Below are 23,198 nucleotides of genomic sequence, written 5' to 3' on the forward strand. Positions count from 1 at the left end.
AGTGAAATATTGCCAAGTAGTTCTCTCAAAGTGCAAAATCTATCCTCAAGTAAGGGCTTAGTAAAAATATCTGCTAGTTGATCAATAATACTAACAAATGATAATTCTATATCTCCTTTAATGACAAGATCTCTGATGAAATGATGCTTAATATCTATATGCTTAGCTCTATAATGATGCACATGATTCTTTGAAAGGCATATATCACTGAAATTATCACAAAATATTTGAATGGGTTTAAAAGATAATTCATAGTCACCCAGTTGATGAGACATCTAAATTATTTGTGCAGTACACTGTTCAATTGCAATATACTCTACCTCAGTTGTAGATAATGCATCTGAGCCTTGTTTCTTGTTGTTCAAGGATATTAATGCCTTTCCCAGCAATTGACATATTCCATTGGTGCTTTTTCCGTCTTCTTTATCACCTGTAAGATCCGCATAGAAAAACCTTCAAGTTTAAAATTGTTAGATCGTGGATACCATAGTCCATAAGAAACAGTTTCGATGAGATGACATATTATTCTCTTTACTACTGACTGAAACAGTTTCGATGCAATTCCTTATAAGCTGACTGAAACCTGGCACATTTACAAGCACTTAACATGATATCTAGTCGACTAGCAGTTAGATAAAGTAAGGAGTCAATCATTCCACAATATTTTGTTTCATCCACTCGATTTCCCTGTTCATCTTTGTCAAGACTTGTTGATGGGCTCATTGGTGTATCAATTGCTTTAACACTACTCATGCTGAATTTTTGAATCTATTCCTTTGTATATTTGGTGTGATAGATAAAAGTTCCTTCCTCAGATTGTTGAATTTGAAGTCCGAGAAAAAACGTGAGTTCTTCCATGATACTCATTTCGAACTCACTATGCATGAGATTAGCAAATTCCTTGCATATGAGAGAGTTAGCACTTCCAAAAATAATTCGTCAACATAGACTTGGATAATGAGATTACCTCTTGATGATCTTTTGATTATTAATGTAGTATCTACTTTACCTCTTGTAAACCCATGGTTAAGTAGGAATGAACAAAGCCTTTTGTACCAGGCTCGAGGAGCTTGTTTGAGTCCATACAAGGCTTTAGTCAACTTATACACATGGTAAGAAAATTACGAGTTTTCAAAACTAGGAGGTTATTTTGCATACACCTCATCATAAATAAAGCCATTTAAGAAAGCACTTCTGACATCCATATGAAAAAGTTTAAAGCCTTTAATGGATGCATATGCAAGTAGAATTCGCATTGACTCTAACCGTGCTACCAGAGCAAAGGTTTCATCATAGCCGACTCCTTCATGCTGTGAATAGCCTTGAGCTACTAATCTGGCTTTATTTATGACTACTTTTCCATCCTCGTTCAATTTGTTTATGAAAACCCACTTGGTTCCAACAATGGCAGTATTTGTTGGCTTAGGTAACAGTTCCCAAACTTGATTCTTGTCAAATTGATCGAGTTCATCCAACATGGCATGTATCCAGCTGAAGTCTTTTAAGGCTTCCTTAATTTTCTTTGGTTACATATGAGAGATAAGTGCAATATTTTTCTTTTTCTTAAGAGCTCCCCTGGTTTTTATTCCATCACTGGGATCCCCTATGATAAACTTTTAAGGATATTCTGGTCCACTTCTCCATTCATTTGGTCACGTCCCAACTGCAGGAGCAGTTGACACCTTTTGTGGTTCAATTTGATTACTAGTAGGTTCACTAGTCGATTTTGTGATTGTGTCTGTGCTATTAGTCTATTTTTGTGACTTGCTTGCATTTGATGATTTTTGGCTAATATCTTCATCACATATAATGATTCTTTTCTCGGCCGTAGTATTATTTTCATCAAATATAACATATACTGATTCTTCTACAGATAAAGTATGTTTGTTATAAACTCTAAAATATCTACTATAAGAGAGTAACCGAGAAAAATACATTCGTTACTCCTTGGATCAAATTTTTCAAGGTTGTCCTTACCATTATTGTGGATGAAGCACTTACTTCCAAACAGATGAAAGTAGCCTATATTGGGTCGTCTGCCTTTCCATAATTCATATGGTGTTTTCTTCAAAATGGGTCTTATAAGACATCTATTGAGAATGACATGATGTGCTTACTGCTTTTGCCCAAAAATGATTTGGCAGTGAATGTTCTAATATCATTGGTCTGGCCATATCTTGTAGAGCTTGAGTTTTTCGCTCAACTACTCCATTATGTTGTAGTGATCTTGGGGCTGAGATATTGTGAATATATCCTTGATCATTGCAGAATTATTCAAAGGCTTTGCTTTTGAATTCTCCTCCACGGTCACTTTGGATGGTTGTAATAAGATACCTTTTTTCTCTTTCAATTCTTTTACAGAAAATCTCAAAAAATTTCACGGCTTCATCTTTATGAGATAAGAAAATCACCAATGTAAAACGTGAGTAGTCAATAGTCATCAACAATAACAAAAAGCATATCGTTTACCTCAAATGCTGGCAGTTCTAGTTCATTCCATTATTTTTGTAACTTCTTTGAATAGATTTTTGTCACCCGTCATGTGACTGGAACACGCACTGTCTAAATACTATTTTCCTTTGCGACTCTTTCTGTGGTGTTCTTGCAAAATAGAATTATTACTTTCTTTTAGGTACCCAAGCTTGCTTGGGTCCTTCTTGGTTAGTTTTACTGGAATCACGGTTGTTTTTGGGTTTCCAAATCCATCATCAAATATTAGATTTACGAAATCTACAAAAGAAATATTTATGTCTAGCTTTGATACAGTAATGACACATAGGGGTTGACCCAGTTTTTGATATACCACTTGTATTAGTACTTGTGGACTCAGTTCTAACAGAACCTTTTCCAGTTGACTTGTAAGTCTCCTGGTTAGACTTGGCAGAACTATGACTGGTGGATTTGTGCATGCCATTAAGTTGCATTTGCAATTCTTGAACATCATCTTAAAGCACATCTCTTTCGATTTCACAAACTTCAAGTTTAAATTCCCAATCCTTCTTTTCCCTATTGAGTCTTTTTAATTCATTCAACATTTTTTGAGACTCATTTAGGGTAAGGTCAAGAATATCCTGCAATTCATTACATCTATCACAGTTATAAGGTCTTACCTCACTTGTTTCATATCGTGCCATGAAATAATTTTCAGTGTCTTCTTTGCTTTCATCATCTGACGTATCATCATCAATCCAACAAGCAGAATATTTGTTCATATCATTTTCCAAAATAGTTATGACGCACATGTTTACTATTTCCTCACATTCTGAGTTGTTTTCATCACTCCAGTTTATGAAGGATTTATTTTTATTGAACTCTTTGGAGTTTTTTCTTTTAAGATCTGGGCATTTAGCTAGAACATGGCCATCCCTTCAACATTTAAAGCATTTTCCATCATTTTTGTCGTGGTCATTGTATTGCCTGGTTCGGCTGGATGGCATCTATCCCTTTTTTGTATTTCTGTATCTTCTAATCAATCCATTCATGTTTCTTGACACCATGACAGTTTCTTATTCAAGAGCTTCTGGATCATCATCAATATCATTTTTAGGTCCTTCACTTATAGTTTTGAAAGCAACTGTTTTTTTTCCTGACGCATTTTCTTGAGATGGATTTTCTCAAACGCTATGAGATCTCCTCGTAGTTTATCATGTAAAAGTTTGTCTAGATCTTGAGATTCAAGTGTAACTACTTTTGTCTGACACGTAGTAGGCAAATGTCTCAGGGTTTTTCGAACTTGATCACCACTTGAGTAAGGTTTACCAAAGGATTTCAGATCGCCAATGATTTTGCTAAATCTTGCAAATATTTCCTCAATGGATTCTCCTTCTTTCATCTAGAAGAGTTCATAATCGTAAACCAATAAGTTTATCCGAGTTTCATTCACTTTGCTGGTTCCTTCATAAGGAACTTCCAGTTTGTCCCATATTTCTTTGGCGGTATCACATCTTGAAATTTTTTCATACTCTTTTCCAGTTATAGCATTATAAAGCAAGTTTCATGCCTTAGCATTAACTTGAACAACAACCATTTGCTCGTCTGTGTATTCATCTATATCTTTAGGATCAACGGGTGGTTGAGCTGCTATTGGCAATGGATAATTTCTCTTTTTTATAACACGCCATACTTTTACATAATAAGACTTTGCATAAATTTTCGTGCATACTTTCTAGTGGAAAAAATATTGTCCATTGAAGTATGGTGGCCTTACTTCCGATGTCCCTTCTTGAAAGAGTACTCCAATAGTTACTTGGTTTGGCATGATCATTTCTCACTAGTTGTTAAGCAAAAGATAAAAGTGTGAGACCTTCTTTGATAGCAGTTGAAAGTACGGGGGGGGGGAATTGTCGATTTTTTCTTTTTATACCCTAAGTAGTTAACTAGTTTACTAATTAGTTCACTAAGGGTAAGAATATAATATAAATAAAGTAGAAATAAAATATAGGAATTAAAGACATCACGATTTTTATATTGGTCCGGATTCAATGTGAATCCTACGTCCAGTCCCCTTGGGTTACAAGGGTGTTCTCTTTCAGTATTTGAAGTTTCTCAATACAAGAGAGTTGATGTAGCTTTACACCAATAACTTAGTCACTATGTTACTTCTCGCTTCTTGGTACAATGTCTCACCAGTATTTTTCTCTCTTTCTTCTCTCACTAGTTACATAGTAGATCTAGAGTGAACTATAATTCTTGCTTGGAGTAGAACAGAAAGAGTGATAGTGGTTGGTTCAAGGTATGTGTTACTCCCTTGACGTACTTTATTATATACTTGATCTTTTTGTCTTGGCGAATCTTTAGCATACCGTTGAAGGATTTGCAGTCCCAAGGGAATTGAATCTGTTATGATTCATTCCAAGAATAAGTATAAAGCTTCCATAGACGATTCATGATTGTCGGTCGTTTTCTTTTTCGAAAAGAGATTTGACATAAGTTCTTCTTAAGTCGTTCCTTGATTCATTGGATTGATAGCCTTCCTTTTTCGACGCATATCTTCAGCAATCAGGGAAACGGGAAATCTTGGTCCTTCCTTCATTGTATCAATCATCATGGTTGTTATATTGCTTCAATCATTAATCTTCCTTACTTGCTTCTGTTGACAGATCTTTGACTTGATTCTTTTACTCCCTCCTTTCTTGACTTTTTCCATACTTCAATAATAGATTTGCTCGAATCCTTCTTTTCATCTCTCGTGATCCTGAACCATAGTAATATGTTATTTTTCATCATTGAAATTTATATCTAACACGTAGGTGCATTACCAAATAAAGGAGAAAAGAGTGTTAAGTCAGAATTGATCTATATTTCTTTGAGTAAATAATTAAGTATTGAACCAAATGCACCATTCAATTTTTATGGAGCATGGATGCCAATACATAATATTGTACCAATTATAGGAAATGCATACATAAAAAACTTAGTTTGGTGAAGGGACCATGGGTTCACATCCCCGTAATTTTGGTTATAAATCTGCCCCTGGTTACGGTATTTTGGAAAGTTCTGGCTATATAGGTTTGACTACAGGTACACGAAGCTTAATTCTATGCGTTGATCATTTATCATCATATATTTTAAATAAAAGTAGGTTTAATATGTGTTAAGCGTATAATGTTGGTTTGCTATTTAATCGCATATCTTTTTAATATAAATAAATTGATTGATTGTATTGCTATTTAGTAGCAATTGAGTTTTGTATGTTCATATGAAGTTGGAGATCTGTTTCTTGAATGGGTATGCCTTAAGTTTGAAGTTCTTGCCTCGTGCAACTCTATAGAATTATGAAGTTTTTATCACGATAAGGAGATAGTTTATTAAAAATTATTACTACTACCTAAATCAATTCATCATATTCTGTGAACTAGAGATGCCTTCAGATTTTTTGAGAGTAGAGTTTAACATTGCTTCAGATGTAGTGGGAACAATTTTAAGATTTTCAAGTAGTCCAAAGATGCTTTCGTTTTAGATATTTATAGATTTTTAATGGATTGACATTTTGACATTTGAGAAAAGCTTTAGCAGTTGCTCTGCACTCCTTATCTATTCAGGTTTAGAAGTTGGAAAATTTGTTGCAGGAATCTGATGAATTATGCTATCGAAAAATAATTGAAATATGATCCGAATGATAAGTAATTCTATTGGAATTTGAAGAATTTGGCATTGAATTCTTTTTAAGAAAATCGGATTAAGAAAAGTATGATAGAGGATTAGAAATTGATACTGGAATCTAATGAGTTTTGGTGTTGAAATGTAATATAAAATTCGTAGCAGCTAGGTGAGGTTCAAATTTTTTCCATGTGAGATACTAAAGGAATAAGAGATGTTTTGAAAGCAGATAGAAATATATTTATTGTGTTAAATATAGATGGATTCATAATCTAGTCTTTTGGTTGAAAGAGAATTATGAAACTAGAATTATAGAAACTTTGGATTTGTTTGATTCTCTTGTGATGTATGACTAGACATGCTCTTTTATTTGTACGAATTACTAGTTCCATCTTGGTACATTTATTACAAATATTACAAAACCTTTTGAAAAAAACAAAAAGATACTAAAGGTCTCGAGGACAAGCTGCGGGAAGCGAAATTTAAATGGTTTGAACATATGAGGGGATGTAACGATCCGACTGGTTGTTTTGAGCATTTATACTATGCTCAGTTATTTGAGGGCATGAGTAGATCTATGCGATCTTTTACGAGTTGTGTGTAATTGGCGGTTTTTATTTTTCAGGTAATTCGGAATTATTTGATAGAATGAATTTCATGATTGAAGTTTTAAAGTTGGAAAGTTGACCAAGTTTGACTTTTTAATGCTTGACCTCAGATTGGATATTTTATAGTTCCTTTAGGTCCGGATGGTGATTCTGAATACGGGCGTATGACCGGATTTGCAATTAGATATTTCTAGTAGATTTCAATGCTAATTGGCGAAAGTTGAAAATTTGAAGGTTTGGAAAGTTTAGAAGTTTGACCGAGAGTTGACTTTGAGGATATCAGATTCGGATTGTGATTTCGGGAATTGGAATAGCTTCGTTATGTCATTTGAGACTTTTGTGAAAAATTTGAGTTCATTTCGAGTTGATTTGATATGTTTCGGCGCGAGTTTTTGGAAGTCGAAAGTTCGAAAGCTCATTAAGTTTGATTTGAGGTGCGATTCGTCGTTTCGATGTTGTTATGCATGATTTGAGGCCTCGAGTAGGTCCGTGTTATGTTATGTGACTTGTTGGTAGGTTCAGACGAGGTCTCGAGGGGCTCGGGGTGAGTTTTGGATAGGTTTGGGTTGTGTTGTGCTCGTTCTTTCTATGTTTCGACGTCGTTTCTTCAAGCATAAATAGTACCACATTAAACAAATGAGCTCCAATTTCTATTTTGATTAAAGAATTAGATCCGTATCGTCATTACAGATCTATAGCAAAATGAATCGGCGAATTTGAACATCATATGAGGAGTTCATGGTCATTTTTCTATGAATTGAGTTGCCAGATTTTTCAAATTAATTTCGACATTGCCACTGACTTCGCACTTAAAAATCTGTACTATTTTCAAATATTGAAACCAACATATCACCTTCATTATAAGATCAAATGGAGTGATTCAAAAGCCTAACTTGACTGAAATTTCACAAGAAATCTATTGGAGGCATTAAAAGTGAGTTTCGGGATTGGTTGACACATAAAACGAGGCATAACAATTGGGCAAAAATATTTAATATCGATGCTTTATTCATTTGGTCATATTTTGAGTTGGGGAGCTCGGATTTGGGCAATATTTGAGGCTACTTTCACCATATGGATTGGGGTAAGTATTCTCTACTCGGGTTTGGTTATATTTTGTGAATCTGTCTTCGTTTTTGGTAATTGGATTGTGGATTTTAAAGAGAAAATTGGGTGGTTTTGTACAAAGTTTTATAGAGTGAATGTTTGAGTTTTGAACATTGATTCGGAGTCGGATTTGGGTTAAACTAGTATTGTTGGACTCATAATTGAATGAGTTATCGAATTTTATGAGTTTTGTCGGGTTTCGAGATGCGGGACCGGATTTGACTTTTTGGTTGACTTTGGGGTTTTGATTAAAGAAAACCTTTATCATTTGGAATTATTTCTTTAGGCATTTTTTGATATTCTTGAGTTGCTTTTGCCTAGTTTCGAACCGTTTGGATTGCTCGGTATTGGATTTGGTTTGTTCGAGGTAAGTAACACTTCTAAACTTGGTGTTGAGGGTATAAAACCCCGAATTATATGTTATGTGATTGATGTTGAGGTAACGCGCATGCTAGGTGACGGGCGTATGGGCGTGCACCGTAAAAATGGAGATTTAGTCAATTCACTACTGAAAATCCGGTAAAAACAGACCAAAAAAACCGACCAACGTTGGTCGGTAATGGCCAAAAACCGACCAAAATGCGATCATTTACGTGTGGACGGTATTTTTGTGGTCAGAAAGGCATACCGGCCAAAGTTGGTCGGAAATTACCGACCAACTTTGGTCGGTCAATTAAATTCAAAAAAAGAATATTGCAAAAAAAACCGACCAAAGTTGGTCGGTTTTATCCGACCAAAGTTGCTCGGTATTTTAATTATGTAATAAAAAGATTCACCATCTGGGAATCGAACCGCGGTCTGTAATGTGGCAGGATACTATTCTACCACTAGACCATTGGTACATTTTGTTTTAAGACTGTCTTTTATTTGGTTTATACTCTTTAATTATATTTTCGCACGAAAATAACCGACCAAAGTTGGTCGGTTTTATTAAAAAGTAAAATTACCGACCAGACTTGGTCGGTTTTTTTAAATGACCGGCCGAATTAACCGACCAATTTTGGTCGGTTTTTTAATATTAATTTTTATTTATTTTAATTGAAAAACCGACCAAAGTTGGTCGGTTTCTTGAAACATAAATTTTGTGGGACTCAAAAATAGTTTCCGCATTTTTGCGCTAAAGAAAACCGACCAAAGTTGGTCGGTTTCGTCAAAAAAATTTTAAAAAAAAATATTTTGAAAAACCGACCAACTTTGGTCGGTTTTTTGACCGACCAAAGTTGGTCGGCGACCTTGGTCGGTTTTTGCCAAATTTTTAGTAGTGATTCCATGAAACTGTGTAGCTCTCTTATCTGAACATTTTTGCTGTACATTATGTGTTAGAGCACTTGAGCTGTAATGTATTCTAAAAATCATGTTTAGGCTATATGATGGCAATATTGGGACCCACAATGGTCGGTCTTTGATGTTGAGTTATTTGCTTAATTGTAGTTATGTACTCAGTCGCATTCATTATTTCATATCATATCTCAGTCTCTGATATTGTATATTGTCACATCTCACATCATTAATTAGGGCTGCTTAGTATGAGCGTTGTGAGCCCTAGAGACTAGAGAGATTGGTGACTGAGTGCCGTACTGTGATATATATATATATATATATATATATATATATATATATATGGATCGGGTTGCATGCCACAACGAGCCTTATGGCTTATATATGTGGATCGGGCTGCATGCCGCAGCAGGTATTGTATAGTGCCGATGACTGAGAGTGCTGAGTATTGAGCATGGTGAGAGAAAATACGAGACAGTGAGATTGAGTACTCTAAGAGTGTGAGTACATGCGTTTATCACAGAGATACATTACATTTGACATGCTTACTTGAGATACATGCATAGAGATACATTTCCTTCTGCTGCCCGATTTTGGGGACATGCTTGATTTCACCTGTATATTGACATGTAGGCATAGAGATGTATTTTCCTAATGCTATCTGAAAATGAAACATCTTATTTATTATTGAAAGGTTATTGGAGAAATCACAGTTTTCAAAGCTACTCATATGCTTTTTGGGTTTTCGGTGAAAGATTTGGGATTTACTATTCAAATTTGTCTATTTTTCCGTAACTGTGAACGAGTTGAGCATCTTATCTCTGAGTTACTTTCTTGTACCATTTTTTATTATATTGTTATGAACTGTGGCTGGTTATTGGAGTTGGACCCTGACCCATGTCCCAGCTCGTCACTACTTTCAACCTAAGGTTAAGTTTGTTACTTATTGAGTACACGGGGTCACTCATCATTTCATATCATATCTCAGTCTCTGATATTATGTTGTCACTTCTTCTATCATTGATTAGTGCTTCTTAGTATGAGCGTTGTGAACCCCAGAGACTGGAGAGATTGGTGGCGAGTTGGGGCCTGGGTGTCGTACTTTGATATACATATATATATATATATATATATATTATGTGTGTGTGTGTGTGTGTGTGTGTGTGTGTGTATGTGTGTGTGTGTGTGGGGATCAGGCTGCACGCCGTAGCAAGTATTGTACAATGGCAATGACTAAGTGTGCTGAGTATCGAGCATTGTGAGATAGAATACGAGACAGTGAGATTGAGTACTCTTAGAGTATAGGTACATGAGTTCATCACAGAGATACATTGCATTTGACATACTTACTTGAGATACATGCATAGAAATGCATTTTCTTCTGCTTCCCGGTTTTGGGGACATGCTTGATTTCACCTGTATATTGACATGTAGGCATAGAGATGTATTTTTCTCATGTTATCTGAAAATGAAACATCTTATTTATTATTGAAAGGTTATTGGAGAAATCACAGTTTTCAAAGCTACTCATATGTTTTTTGGGTTTTCGGTGAAAGATTTGGGATTTACTGTTATACTTGAAAAGCATGTCTATTTTTCCATAACTGTGAACGAGTTGAGCATCTTATCTCTGAGTTATTTTCTTGTACCATTTTTTATTATATTGTTATGAACTGTGGATGGTTATTGGAGTTGGACCTTGACCTATGTCCCAGCTCGTCACTACTTTCAACCTAAGGTTAGGTTTGTTACTTATTGAGTACATGGGTCAGTATTACTTATACTACACTTATGCACCTTGCGTGCAGATGTTGGATGCTGATGTTGCTGCATACGGTAGGAGCTGGACCTGAAGATGTACATGCATTCCAGCTATGGCTATCACTTGTCCTTGGCAGCATTAGATCCGAATTCTATTCATTTACATTCAAACAGTTGTTGTACTTATTTCAGTTCAATCTTGTAAGAATCTAAATTTTAGAAGCTCATGATTTGTACTACCAGTCCTTGAGAAATTCTTTATATAAAAGTAGTTATATTATCATTTCTTCTCGTAATAAATCTCATTAAATTGGATAGTTGTTAATTGGCTTACCTAGCGGGTTGGGTTAGGTGTCATCACAACTAGTTGGATTTTTGGTCGTGACAAGTTGGTATCAAAGCTCTAGATTCATAGGTTCTACAAGTCATGAGCAATGTCTAGTAGAGTCTTGTGGATCGGTATGATGACGTTCATACCTATCTTCAAGAGGCTACAGGACATTTAGGATAAACTTCCCATCTTTCTTTCCTTATCGTGCAGAATTGATTCAGCTTGAAGCGTAACTCTTTGAATTTATTCCACACATTCATATGCGCATGTGAGCGCTCGGTATCAACTGTGCATCGACGACTTGTGAATCCATGGATGAGGTGCGAGATGTGATTTTTGTGTGCTGATGATGGGCCAGTCTGGAGGACTTGAGGCCAGGTTTTGACTGTAGCTTGAGCTCGGGGATTTCAGTTGTGTGAGCACGTGCTTTGGACTTATATGTCCCTATGAGTGGAATTTGTGGCTCGATGAGTGGCTAGATGGCTATATGATAAGTATAATGTGATGGCGGAATGTGTTCAGGTGGTTTGAATGTGTCGAGAATGGTTTTCTTGCGATGTGAAAAGGACTATTGGGTGTTTAATTTATGTCTTGATGCGACGTATAGTCTTGAGTTATGAGAGTGTTAAAAGATTTTTCATGTTGTTTAATTGCGGAACGAAGTAGATGTTCATGTCTTGTTGTTGAGTTCAGACTCGGAAAGATTAAGTAATAGCGTAGTAGTTGTGGATGTGAAAGGGTATAAAGAGATGTCAGTTTGAGGCTAAGTAGGTGGGTTATAACCTACGAGGTAATATATGAATGTGTCATCCTTATAATATAGGCTTCTTTTCCTACCAGTGGGTTATGTTTGTGCGATTTGAGGTTGGATTGGTTGTAATGGTTGTAATGGTTGACCTGACCGTCACGAGGGCAAATACGATCTTAGCAGATGATTTGAGGTATTATGTGATTTGTGTTACATGAGTTTATGAAGGATTTAGTTGAATCTCACTGCGATATTATGGCTATAATAAAGTATGGGCATTGTGATTTATTGGGTGTTTTGATCTATGGCTTTGGGCGAAGTGGGGGAGTCTATTATCGACTATTTAGATGCATGGTTATGTGATGCACTGGTTTCAATTTGAGGTATACTTGTGAATCGGATATGACTTGCGGTGGTTAAGATCGAGGATGACTCGAGTAAAAGAATTTCTGAATGCGGGTTGTATTACACTCTATGGGTATGTGTGAATCATGGAATGATTGAGTAGTTATTCGTGAGGGATGTAGTGCGCATGGGGTAGGAATTTACTTAGGATTTTTTAGGTGTGGATTACTTCTTGGGGTATTATTGTGCTAATGGGGTACATGTCGTTCGACCCGTTTGGGTGGTGCAATTAAGATTTGAGTAGAGTAAATGACTTTCGAGAAGGTTCTAATGGGTTCAAGATTTATATGTAGCAACTGAGAATGTTTTCGATTTTATATGGCTAGAATATGAGATTTACATTAGATGGTGTCGAGACTCGTGGTATTTCTCTATTATTATCGATTATACATTTCAGTATCAGGAAGGTGAATGAAACGACTTTAGACTCACAGTAGGTCTCTTCAGAGTGAGTGTCTCGATTATGGTACTTTTGGGGTGCTTAAAGGGGGGATACGACAGCTTGTGGGCCTTAGGGCGGTGTGATATTATTATAGGATCTCATAGGGTGAGTTTTGGTTAAGGATCATGGCGTTCTGGAAAGGAGAAGTGTCACCTTGAGGGTAATTGGGAAGGAACTAAGAGAAATAGGACAGCTTGGTAGTAGGTTGGATCAGCACGATATTGGGTATGATCGGTTCCTTGGATTTTTATGATGTGATGAGTTTCTAAAGGTGTTTTGTGGCAATGCTCTTTGGTTTTGGCGACTTGCGTGGCTTGGTTGAGTTAGAGGGATTCAGTTATGATAGCTTGGTTATGTGCAAATGAATTCCAAAGTGTTGTCAATGATTCTACCACGCTTCGAGATGGGTACTTCCTACTGACGTGATGAGCATGTTGCATATTGTGATTTTCTCCTAGATGAGATCAAATGGAAGTCTTTCGACTGATTGAGTATGTATTCTACCGGTGACTGAGAGTGGATTATGCGATCCTCGTACTTTTCATATGATGGCATGATTGATGCGGTGCGTTGTGTGGGATTAAGATTTGCGTTTGCATGGTCACGATTTAGTTTTGAGGGGAAGGTCATGAATCCTTAGGCAACATGGATGGTTTCAGATGCCTTGATGAATGCTATTACTACTTGGTATTTTATGATATGGGTGCACATTTAGAAGGCACACTATTTTTTGATTTACGGACGCTTCATTGGTATTGCAGTACTCTCCTGGTTGATCAACTGCTGATATTCAGATATTGTTATGTGGTACGGAAGAATTAGAGAAGTGTTCCTCATGGGATTATCGTGAATGAGAGATGTGTTAGGCATTCAGACGGTGGAATTTGGATCAGATAAGGTGATTCATGTGTTTTATGGATTTGGAGACTGGGAGTTCTCAGAAGTAGATTGTTTCGTGGTTGTGGACTATGAAGATGTGGCCAAAGCTAACCAGATGATAGTATGTGTTATGCTTCAGTCATTGCAGACTTTCGGAGGGTTATTTATCTATTTGTGGATGGCTAGGGTTTATTTGGGAGCCCATTGGATAGGTCTAGTAAGGATGTGTATGGTACACCGGGTCAAATTTGCTGGCCTCGTACTGCTATTGTCCAGGGATGTGCCATTCAGTTAGAACTGAGCTTATTCATGTTCTGATATGTTCGATGTGCTACCTTTCTATGCTACGGGGGGTTGTGATCCATTGGTTATATGCACACATGGTGCAGTTCTATTTGGGCCTTATAGCAAAATTTGAGCGAGATGGGTATTAGAGTGTTGAATGATTGATTGCGTATTTGGTTATGTTCTTTCCGAATTATGGTATTGAGTTATTGGTTCCTCCGTGGTTATAGTCATGCACCTTGGGTACTTGATGTCGACTTGCGTGTGAATGTTGATTTTGGGCATGGCGGCTTGAGGTATTTCATATGGACCAGTGTTTGGATGGGGTCACGCATTGCAGCGGAGTTATGTTGAGATATGACCCTTTGTATCTTGGTTCTACTATGTGTGATGGACTCATGGTATTGTGGTTGTGGTGGTACTTGTTAAAGTTGCAGGACGGTTCTCTCATTTGAGTCATTTTCCATGACTGAGTACATTTGAATTGTTGCGTATTGGTGCACGGATTGCACGGTTTGTGGCTCTGGGTAGTATTGATGTGGCATGTCTGTAGAGTAGCTGATATTTGATAAGATGAGGCCGTCAGATTGAGAATGAGTGCTATCGGATTTGATTGCGGTATATTTGAAAGGATAATGATGTTGATCGGCTTAGAAATTTGCTATAGTTCTTGTCGAAGGAGAGGGAGTTTCATCACTTGTTGATCTGATGAATAGCTATGAGTTTCTGCGTGTTTCATTCATCATCTGCAGTGTACAAAGGCTTAGAACAAGGTTTTGTTTTATGTGAGGTTTATTACCGATATTGGGTTATTTTGAGCAGCTACTATGATCGAAAAGTTTTCTACAAGTATGCGAGTCATGTGGTATGTCATGTGATTACATCTTGGGTTATGGTTATGGATTGATACAGCTCGTTCAGACTTATACAGTGTGTAGATGCGAGGTTTGGGTCTTGTAGGAAATTTTGGATGTTGGAAATTGGATTCTGTGGTTTACGGGCTAGGGTTGAAGTAATGATCTTCAGTTATGTTATGTTATCAAGCTTATATGGAATAGGGTGGCGTGGGATCACCCCCGAGTATGTGCATGGTAAGGTTACACGGCGGTTTGACGGCTTAGGAACAATTCTTGGCACGTTCGAGGACAAACATATGTTTAAGTGGGGGACAATGTAACGACTTGACCGGTCATTTTGAGCATTTGTACTTCGCTCGATTATTTGAGGGCATGAGTAGATCCATGCAATGTATTACGTCTTGTGTGTATCGGCGGTTTTGGGTTTTCAGGTAATTCGAAATTGATTTGGAAGAATGAATTTCATGATTAAAGCTTTAAAGTTGAAAGAGTTAACCAAGTTTGACTTATTAGTGTTTGACCTTGGATTGGAGATTTTATGGTTCTGCTAGGTCCGAATGGTAATTTTGGACTCGGGCGTATAACCGGATATGTATTTGGATATTTCTAGAAGATTTCGGCGCTAATTGGCGAAAGTTGGCAATTTGAAGGTTTGGAAAATTCATAAGTTTGATCGAGAGTTGACTTTGAGGATATCAGATTCAGATTGTGGTTTCGGGAATTGGAATAGCTTTGTTATGTCCTTTGGGACCTGTGCGCAAAATTTGAGTTCATTTAGAGTTGATTTGATATATTTCGGCGCGAGTTTTTAGAAGTCGAAAGTTCGAAATTTTATTAAGTTTGATTTCATTAAGCAAATGAGCTCCAATTTCTATTTTGATTGAAGCATTAGATCCGTATCAAAATTACGGAGCCATAACAAAATAAATCGTCAAATTTGGACATCGTATAAGGAGTTTATGGTCATTTTACTAAGAATTCAGTTGCCAAATTTTTCAGATTAATTACAAACTTGCCACTGACTTCGTATTTCAAAATCTCCACTATTTTTAAATATTAAAACTAACATATTCCCATCATTATAAGGTCAAATGGAATGATTCAAAAGCTTAACTTGACCGAACTTTCACAAGGAATCCATTGGAGGCATCAAAAGCGAGTTTCGGGATCGTTTTGGCACACGAAATGAGGCAGAGCAGCTGGGCAAAAAATATTTAATATCGAGGCTTTGTTCATTTGGTCATATTTTGAGTTGGGGAGCTCGGATTTTGGAAATATTTGAGGCAAGTTTCACCATATGTATTGGGGTAAGTGTTCTCTACTCGGTTTCGATTATATTTTGTGAATCTATCTTTGTTTTTGGTAATTGGATTGAGAATCTTAAAGAGAAACTTGGGGTTTTTTGTACAAAGTTTCATATAGTGAATCTTTGAGTTTTGAGCATCGATTCTGAGTCGGATTTGGGTAAAGTTAGTATGGTTGGACTCGTAATTGAATGGGTTGTCAGATATTTTGAGTTTTGTCGGGTTCCGAAGAGCGAGTCTGTGTTTGACCTTTTGGTTGACTTTGGGGTTTTGATTAAAGATTCGACCTTTATCATTTCGATTTGTTTCCTTAGGCATTATTTGATATTCTTGAGTTGCTTTTGGCTTGTTTTAAACCATTCGGAGGTCGGTACGCGTGAGATGGTATTTTTGGATTATCATTTGGCTTGCTCGGTATTGGATTGACTTGTTCGAGGTAAGTAACACTTCTAAACTTGGTGATTAGGGTATGAAACCACGAATTACGTATTATGTGATTGATGTTGAGGTGACGCACATGCTAGATGATGGGCGTGTGGGCATGCACCGTAGAAATGGTGATTTAGTCGATTCCATGGAGTTGTGTAGCTATCTTATCTGAACGTTTTTACTGTACATTTTGTGTTAGAGCACTTGAGCTCTAATTTATGCTAGAAATCATGTTTAGCCTATATGTTGGCACTATTGGATCCACAATGGCCGTTCTTTGATGTTGAGTTATTTGCTTAATTGTAGTTATGTACTCAGTCACATTCATCATTTTATGTCATATCTCAGTCTTCGATATTGTATATTGTCACATCTCACATCATTGATTAGGGTTTCTTACTATGAGCGTTGTGAGCCCGAAAGACTGGTGACTAAATTGGGGGCCTGAGTGCCGTACAATGAGATATTTATTTATTTATATATATATATATATATATATATATATATATATATATATATATATATATATGGATCGGGTTGCACGCTGCAACAATATTGGATCGGGTTGCACGTCGCAACAATATTTGATTGGGTTGCACGCCGCAACATTATTGGATCGGGTTGCACTCCGCAATAATATTGGATCGGGCTGCACGCCGCAACGTGCCTTATGGCTATATATATGTGGATCGGGTTATACGTTGCGATGTGCCTTATGGCTATATATATGTGGATTGGGTTATACGTCGCGATGTGCCTTATGGCTATATATATGTGGATCGGGTTGCACGTCGCGACGAGCCTTATGGTTATATATATGTGGATCGGGTTGCACGCCGCAACAAGTCTTATGGCTCATATATGTGGATCGGGTTGCACGCTGCAACAATCCTTATGGCTATGTGTGGATCGGGTTGCATGCCGCAACATGCCTTGTGGCTATATGTGGATCAGGCTACATGCCGCAACAAGTATTGTACAGTGCTGATGACTGAGTCTGCTGAGTATTTAGCATGGTAAGAGAGAATACGAGATAGTGAGATTGAGTACTCTGAGAGTGTGAGTACATGAGTTCATCACTGAGATACATTGCATTTCACATGCGTACTTGAGATACATACATAAAGATGCATTTCCTTCTATTTCCCGGTTTTGGGGACATGCATGATTTCACATGTATATTGACATGTAGGCATATAGAAACATCTTATTTATTGTTGAAAGGTTTTTTGGAGAAATCACAGTTTTCAAGTTTACTCATATTCTTTTGGGGTTTTCGGTGAAAGATTTGTGATTTACTATTATACTTGAAAGGCATGTATATTTTTCCGTAACTGTGAACGAGTTGAGCATCTTATATCTAAGTTATTTTCTTGTACCATTTTTTATTATATTGCTATGAACTGTGGCTGGTTATTGGAGTTGAACCCTGACCCATGTACTCATATTAAACTTCTGCAACTTGAGTGCAGATGTTGGATGCCGATGTTGTTGCGTATGGCGGGAGCTGAACCTGAAGATGTACCTATGCTCCAGTTATGGCTATCACTTGTCCTTGGTAGCATTAGATTCGAATTCTGTTCATTTACATTCAAACAGTTGTTGTACTTATTTTAGTTCAGTCTTGTAAAAATCTAAATCTTAGAAGCTGATGATTTGTACTACCAGTACTTGAAAAATTCTTTGTATAAAAGTAGTTATATTATTATTTCTTCTCATTATAAATCTCATTAAATTAGATAGTTGTTAATTGGCTTACCTAGCGGGTTGGGTTAGATGCCATCACATCTAGTTGGATTTTGGGTCGTGTCAGATGAGGAACACAGATGCCCCGGTGTGGAGGTATGGGAGGTTAACATTGGAGGGCCTACGAAGTGGTAGAGGTAGTCCGAAAAAGAAGTGGGGATAGGTGATTAGGCAAGACATGATGCAGCTTCAGCTAACCGAGGAGATAACTCTTGATAGGAAGGTATGTAGGTCGATGATTAGGGTAGTAGGGTAGGCGGTAGATTGTTCATTCTAGTAGGATTATTATGCAATCTCGCATTCTGTTGGTAGTGCATTTCTATGACTATCCGTCATTTTCATTCATTTTAAAAATCTTATTATCGTGTTATTTATGCTGCTTTTACATGGCTTTTTGGCATTGTCCCTCATTGTCTATCTTTTATTTAATGTGTTGCTTATGTTTTTCTGAGCTGAGGGTCTATTGGAAACAACCTCTCTACCTTCACAAGGTAGGGGTAAGGTCTGCATACACACTATCCTCCTAGATCCCACAGTGTAAGATAATACTTGGTATGTTGCTGTAATACCTCTTGGTTACAACAACTTTGCTTAATTTTTCTGGTATCAACTTTGTTCAAGGTATGCTAAAAATAAGATTATGAGTTTCCAATTGAAACAATGGTAAATATCTATCAATTTTTGGAAGCTCACAATGCTTAATTTCCAATGCAGATTGATCAAGGAAAATATGGTAACATTTACAAGGCCTTAAAACAGATTATACTGTTGCAATGAAAAAAGAAAATTTGTCAATGTGAATCTGGTTGGAGAGAATTTGCTTTGTGGCGTAAGAGATTTGTATTTTACGTGGATTGGACTTACAGCAACACCTGACTTCAAGATCATTGAACTATAATGTAATGATCCAATATTAATCAAAATATTAGTGTTGTCAGCTGAGTACGATGGGAGGAAGCTTAGGCTAAGGAGTAACAGAATCAGTGAAGAGGAATAAAAGAAATTCAAATCAACGGCTAGGTTTAGTTCAAATAAATGAGCTACAAGGGCTAAGATTTGGCCACGTCAGTTGAGGTTGTTATAACTAACCCTCAACAGAAATTGAAAGGCAACAAATCCAAGGTCATTTTTCTATCTTCTCTCACCTTCTCACTCGATCCCTTCTTCTTCTTCTTCTTCTTCTTCTTCTTCTTCTTCTTCTTCTTTTTCTTCTTCTCTTCTTTCCTTCAAGCTCTGATTCTTTTCTCTCTTCATTTTTGAAGATCTCAGTCAACTATAGAGCTTACTAGTAGTAGTTAGTTGTTTCATTTGGTTATTTGTAAATCGTTCTTTTTTCCAATTATATATAAAACAAAAAATTATCCCAAAATATTTCTTTAATTTGCAATTTAGTTGATTAAATTCTCAGATCGTTAGCGGGATCATTACATTTGGTATCAGAGCTTCAATCCTGCGACTGTGTGGTGGTAATGGTTGAAAGAACTAGGCTAAAAGTTATGGATGATAAGCTCGTGAGACACATTGAGATTTTGAATGAGGTGCTGACCACTCAAGAGGAACTGCGCAACACACAGACTAGTATACAGGGTACCCTCGATCTAATCCTAGACAGGTTGACAAATTTAGAAAGAGTTCCTCAGCGAGCTCAAGGTTATGGCTGCTTATCGGGTGGATTAGGCGGTTAATTTCTCTTAACGGTTTGGCTTAACGGTTATCGGCTTTTAAATGTATTAATCCGCTAGCCATCCGATAAGATATCGGGCGGATTGGTATCGATTTAGCTCTTATCGGGCGGTTATCAGGCGATTTATCGGCCTAATTCAATCTATATTGCGTGCATTAATTGTTTGTTGACCGCCTAGCATACAAATTCAGAATAGAAAATTACACATTGAGTCCAGACATACATGTCTGTTAACGCCTACATAAGAATGATGTAGTGTATCATGTAGTGTAGAGAGAAAAAAACAGAACACATTGTAGTCTACATTACATCCCAAAGCAGACTATGATATGATGTAATTAAGGAAAAAGTAGTTCTAATGGATATGCCACTGTAACTCTTGCTAGCTATAACATGGATCATACAAGGATATCAAATTTTATTGAGATAACTATGTGATTGCTTGGGTTTAGATGCAAAGGAGCAATTTCAGTAGTTTAGCTCATTAAATATAATGGCATCTAAGCTTTTATTAATTTATTCATATCACAAACGAAGTAACATTACAATAAACGTGCGGTCCTTCCCTTTGTTTCTTGTTCATTTCTCTTAGAAAGGTAACAATATATTAATAATTAACACAAAGGATGTGTTGGAGCCATATTTACAATTTTAAAAAGCAAAAATATGAGCTTGCTCTTCATACTAGGGCACTAAGATAGAGTGCTGGAAGCCTGGAAGTCGACGGGATAGAGTACTGTGGGTGGCTGCTGGAGTGCTGGTTGAATTTCTACTGAAGCTGGTTGAATTATGGTCGAATAAAGAGAACCATAATTCTGCTGGTGGTTGAAGTTTAGGCATTAGGGTTCTGATTATTTAGGAGTTAGGCGATAGAACTTAGAGATAAAGTACTAGAAGAAGTGGAAGGGTTTTTGATATTTAATATATATATATATATATATATATATATATATATATATATATATATATATATATATATATATATTCTTAACGGGTTAACGGATTATCCGTTAAAAAATTGAATAATCTGCCCCCAAACCGATAAGCCGTTAATAAAAACAATTCAATATGTTCTCCGTCCGTTAAACCGTTAACCCGATACCAATAAGCCATTAAGCTTCGATTTCGGTTCGGTTTTCAGTTTCGGTTCGGTTTTGAACACCCCTACTCAAGGTGACATACCTCAAGGAGAGGGACTCTTACCACTCCCAGGTCAAGAGTTGAGACAGAACAGACCTCAAGCTATGCAAGCCCCTTCCTCTAAATGGCTTCGTAAGTGTGAAAGGTATTTTAATCTGTATAGAACCCCAGACAATCAAAAGGACGAAGATGTTGCACTCTATCAAAATGGACTAGCTGACACTTGGTACCACTCATTAGTATTGAGCAGAGGTGAAGTGAGCTAGGCTGAATTCAAAGAAGAATTATTTATTCGATTTGGAGAAGAGCTAATGGAGGACATAGTGGAAGAATTTAACAAGCTGAGTGAAGTAGGCTCTGTTGATGACTTCCTAGGCAAGTTTGAGGACTTGAACTCTCAAATGTTGGTAAGGAATCCTCACTTGGATGAGTCACACTTTATATCCAGTTCATAGGTGCTTTAAAGGAAGAGATCATGTTTGGTGTGAAATTGTTCAAACCTACAACTCTAAGGTTTGCTGTGAAAAAAGCTAGACTGCATGAGAAGGCTATAGAAGCTACTCAAAAGAAGAACAAGAGTATCACAAAGCCCTACTTTGTAGCTGAAAGTTGTGTTAACCTAAGGGCTCCTATTGCAGCTGCAGTCAAACCAAACTTCTTCAAAATTAGCCCTGAAGTTTATGAATACAAGAAGAGCAATTATTTGTGTTTTAGGTGTGGTGAAAAATATGCACCAGGCCATCAGTGCAAGAAGAAGCAGCTGAACTGTATGATAGGAGCATCAGAGCCACTTCTTGAGTGTACTAAGGCAGAAGAAGAACAACAATGTGCAGACTTGATCATTGAAGGAAAATTGGAGCAGGAAGTCATGGAAGCCATGTGCATGAATGCTCTATCAGGTGACAACAGAGGAGTTAATACCATATTGGTCAGAGGTACCATAAGGAATAGGAAACTAACAGTGCTAATTGATTCTGGCAGCACTCATAGTTTCATTGATGTTAATACAGTCAAGGAGATATGTTACTAGGCTAGATATTGCCCACCAATGAGGGTGACAGTAGCTGATGGAAACTATGTCATGTACACTTCCATTTGCATAGGATATCAGTGGAAGATGCAAGGTAGACCCTTCCAGGAAGGCTTACTAATCATTCCACTAGGAGGATGTGATATGGTGATGGGTAATGATTGGATGAAAAAGCATAATACCACTAAGTTTGATCATAAAAAGATGTGTGTTACCATTGGCAAGAAGGGAAATAAACTAGTGTTGCAGGGGTATTTCTGAGGAAGGAAAACTGAACATGATTTCAAGTGGAACAATGGGAAAGATTTTGAAAAAAGGCCAAGATCTGATAGCCCATTTTTTCATGATGAGTTCCTTGGTGACATAAGATCAAAAACCAGTAGAAGAAACAATTCAAGAAGCATTACACCTGTATCCTGATGTGTTTGCAGAACATAAATCTCTGCCCCCTGTCAGGACCCTAGACCATACCATTCACTTAAAACCTGAAGCCATACCAGTCAGTCTGAGTCCTTATAGGTACAATTATTATCAAAATAATGAGTTAGAAAGACAGGCTAAAGAGATGCTCATCAATGGCATAATTCCACATAGTCAATCACCCCTTTTATCAACAGCTTTACTTGTCAAAAAGAAGGATGGAACCTGGAGGTTTTGTGTAGATTATAGGGGTCTGAATGACATCACAGTGAAGGATAAGTATCCTATACCTATTGTGGATGACCTCTTAGATGAGATGTGTGGATCTATGATTTTTTCCAAGGTGGATTTGAGAGCTGGTTATCACCATATCAGAATGAAGGCAGAAGATGTATACAAGACAACTTTCAGAACTCATTTAGTCCATTATGAATTCAAAATTATGCCATTTGGATTAACAAATGTGCAATCTACCTTTCAAGCTCTAATGAACCAGTTTTTTCTGCCTTTCCTTAGAAAGTTTGTTTTGGTCTTCCTTGATGATATCCTTATCTACAGTCTATTTGTGAAAGATCATGTGACTCACCTAATTGCTGTATTTGACACTCTGAGGAAACACTCTTTATTTGCTAAAAGGTCTAAATA

The 23,198-nt window shown here is 36.9% G+C and overlaps 1 protein-coding gene across 1 annotated transcript; it reads right to left on the reverse strand.

Annotated features, from left to right (window-relative positions):
- Window positions 1–1,145: 1,145 nt before the first annotated feature.
- LOC117279439 (uncharacterized mitochondrial protein AtMg00820-like) lies at window positions 1,146–1,478 on the reverse strand. The gene has a single exon (XM_033658985.1). It carries the CDS (start codon window positions 1,476–1,478, stop codon window positions 1,146–1,148), a length of 333 nt encoding a protein of 110 aa, XP_033514876.1.
- Window positions 1,479–23,198: the final 21,720 nt, after the last annotated feature.

Source organism: Nicotiana tomentosiformis, chromosome 9 (genome assembly GCF_000390325.3).
Source record: "Nicotiana tomentosiformis chromosome 9, ASM39032v3, whole genome shotgun sequence".
NCBI classification, from domain to species: Eukaryota; Viridiplantae; Streptophyta; class Magnoliopsida; order Solanales; family Solanaceae; genus Nicotiana; species Nicotiana tomentosiformis.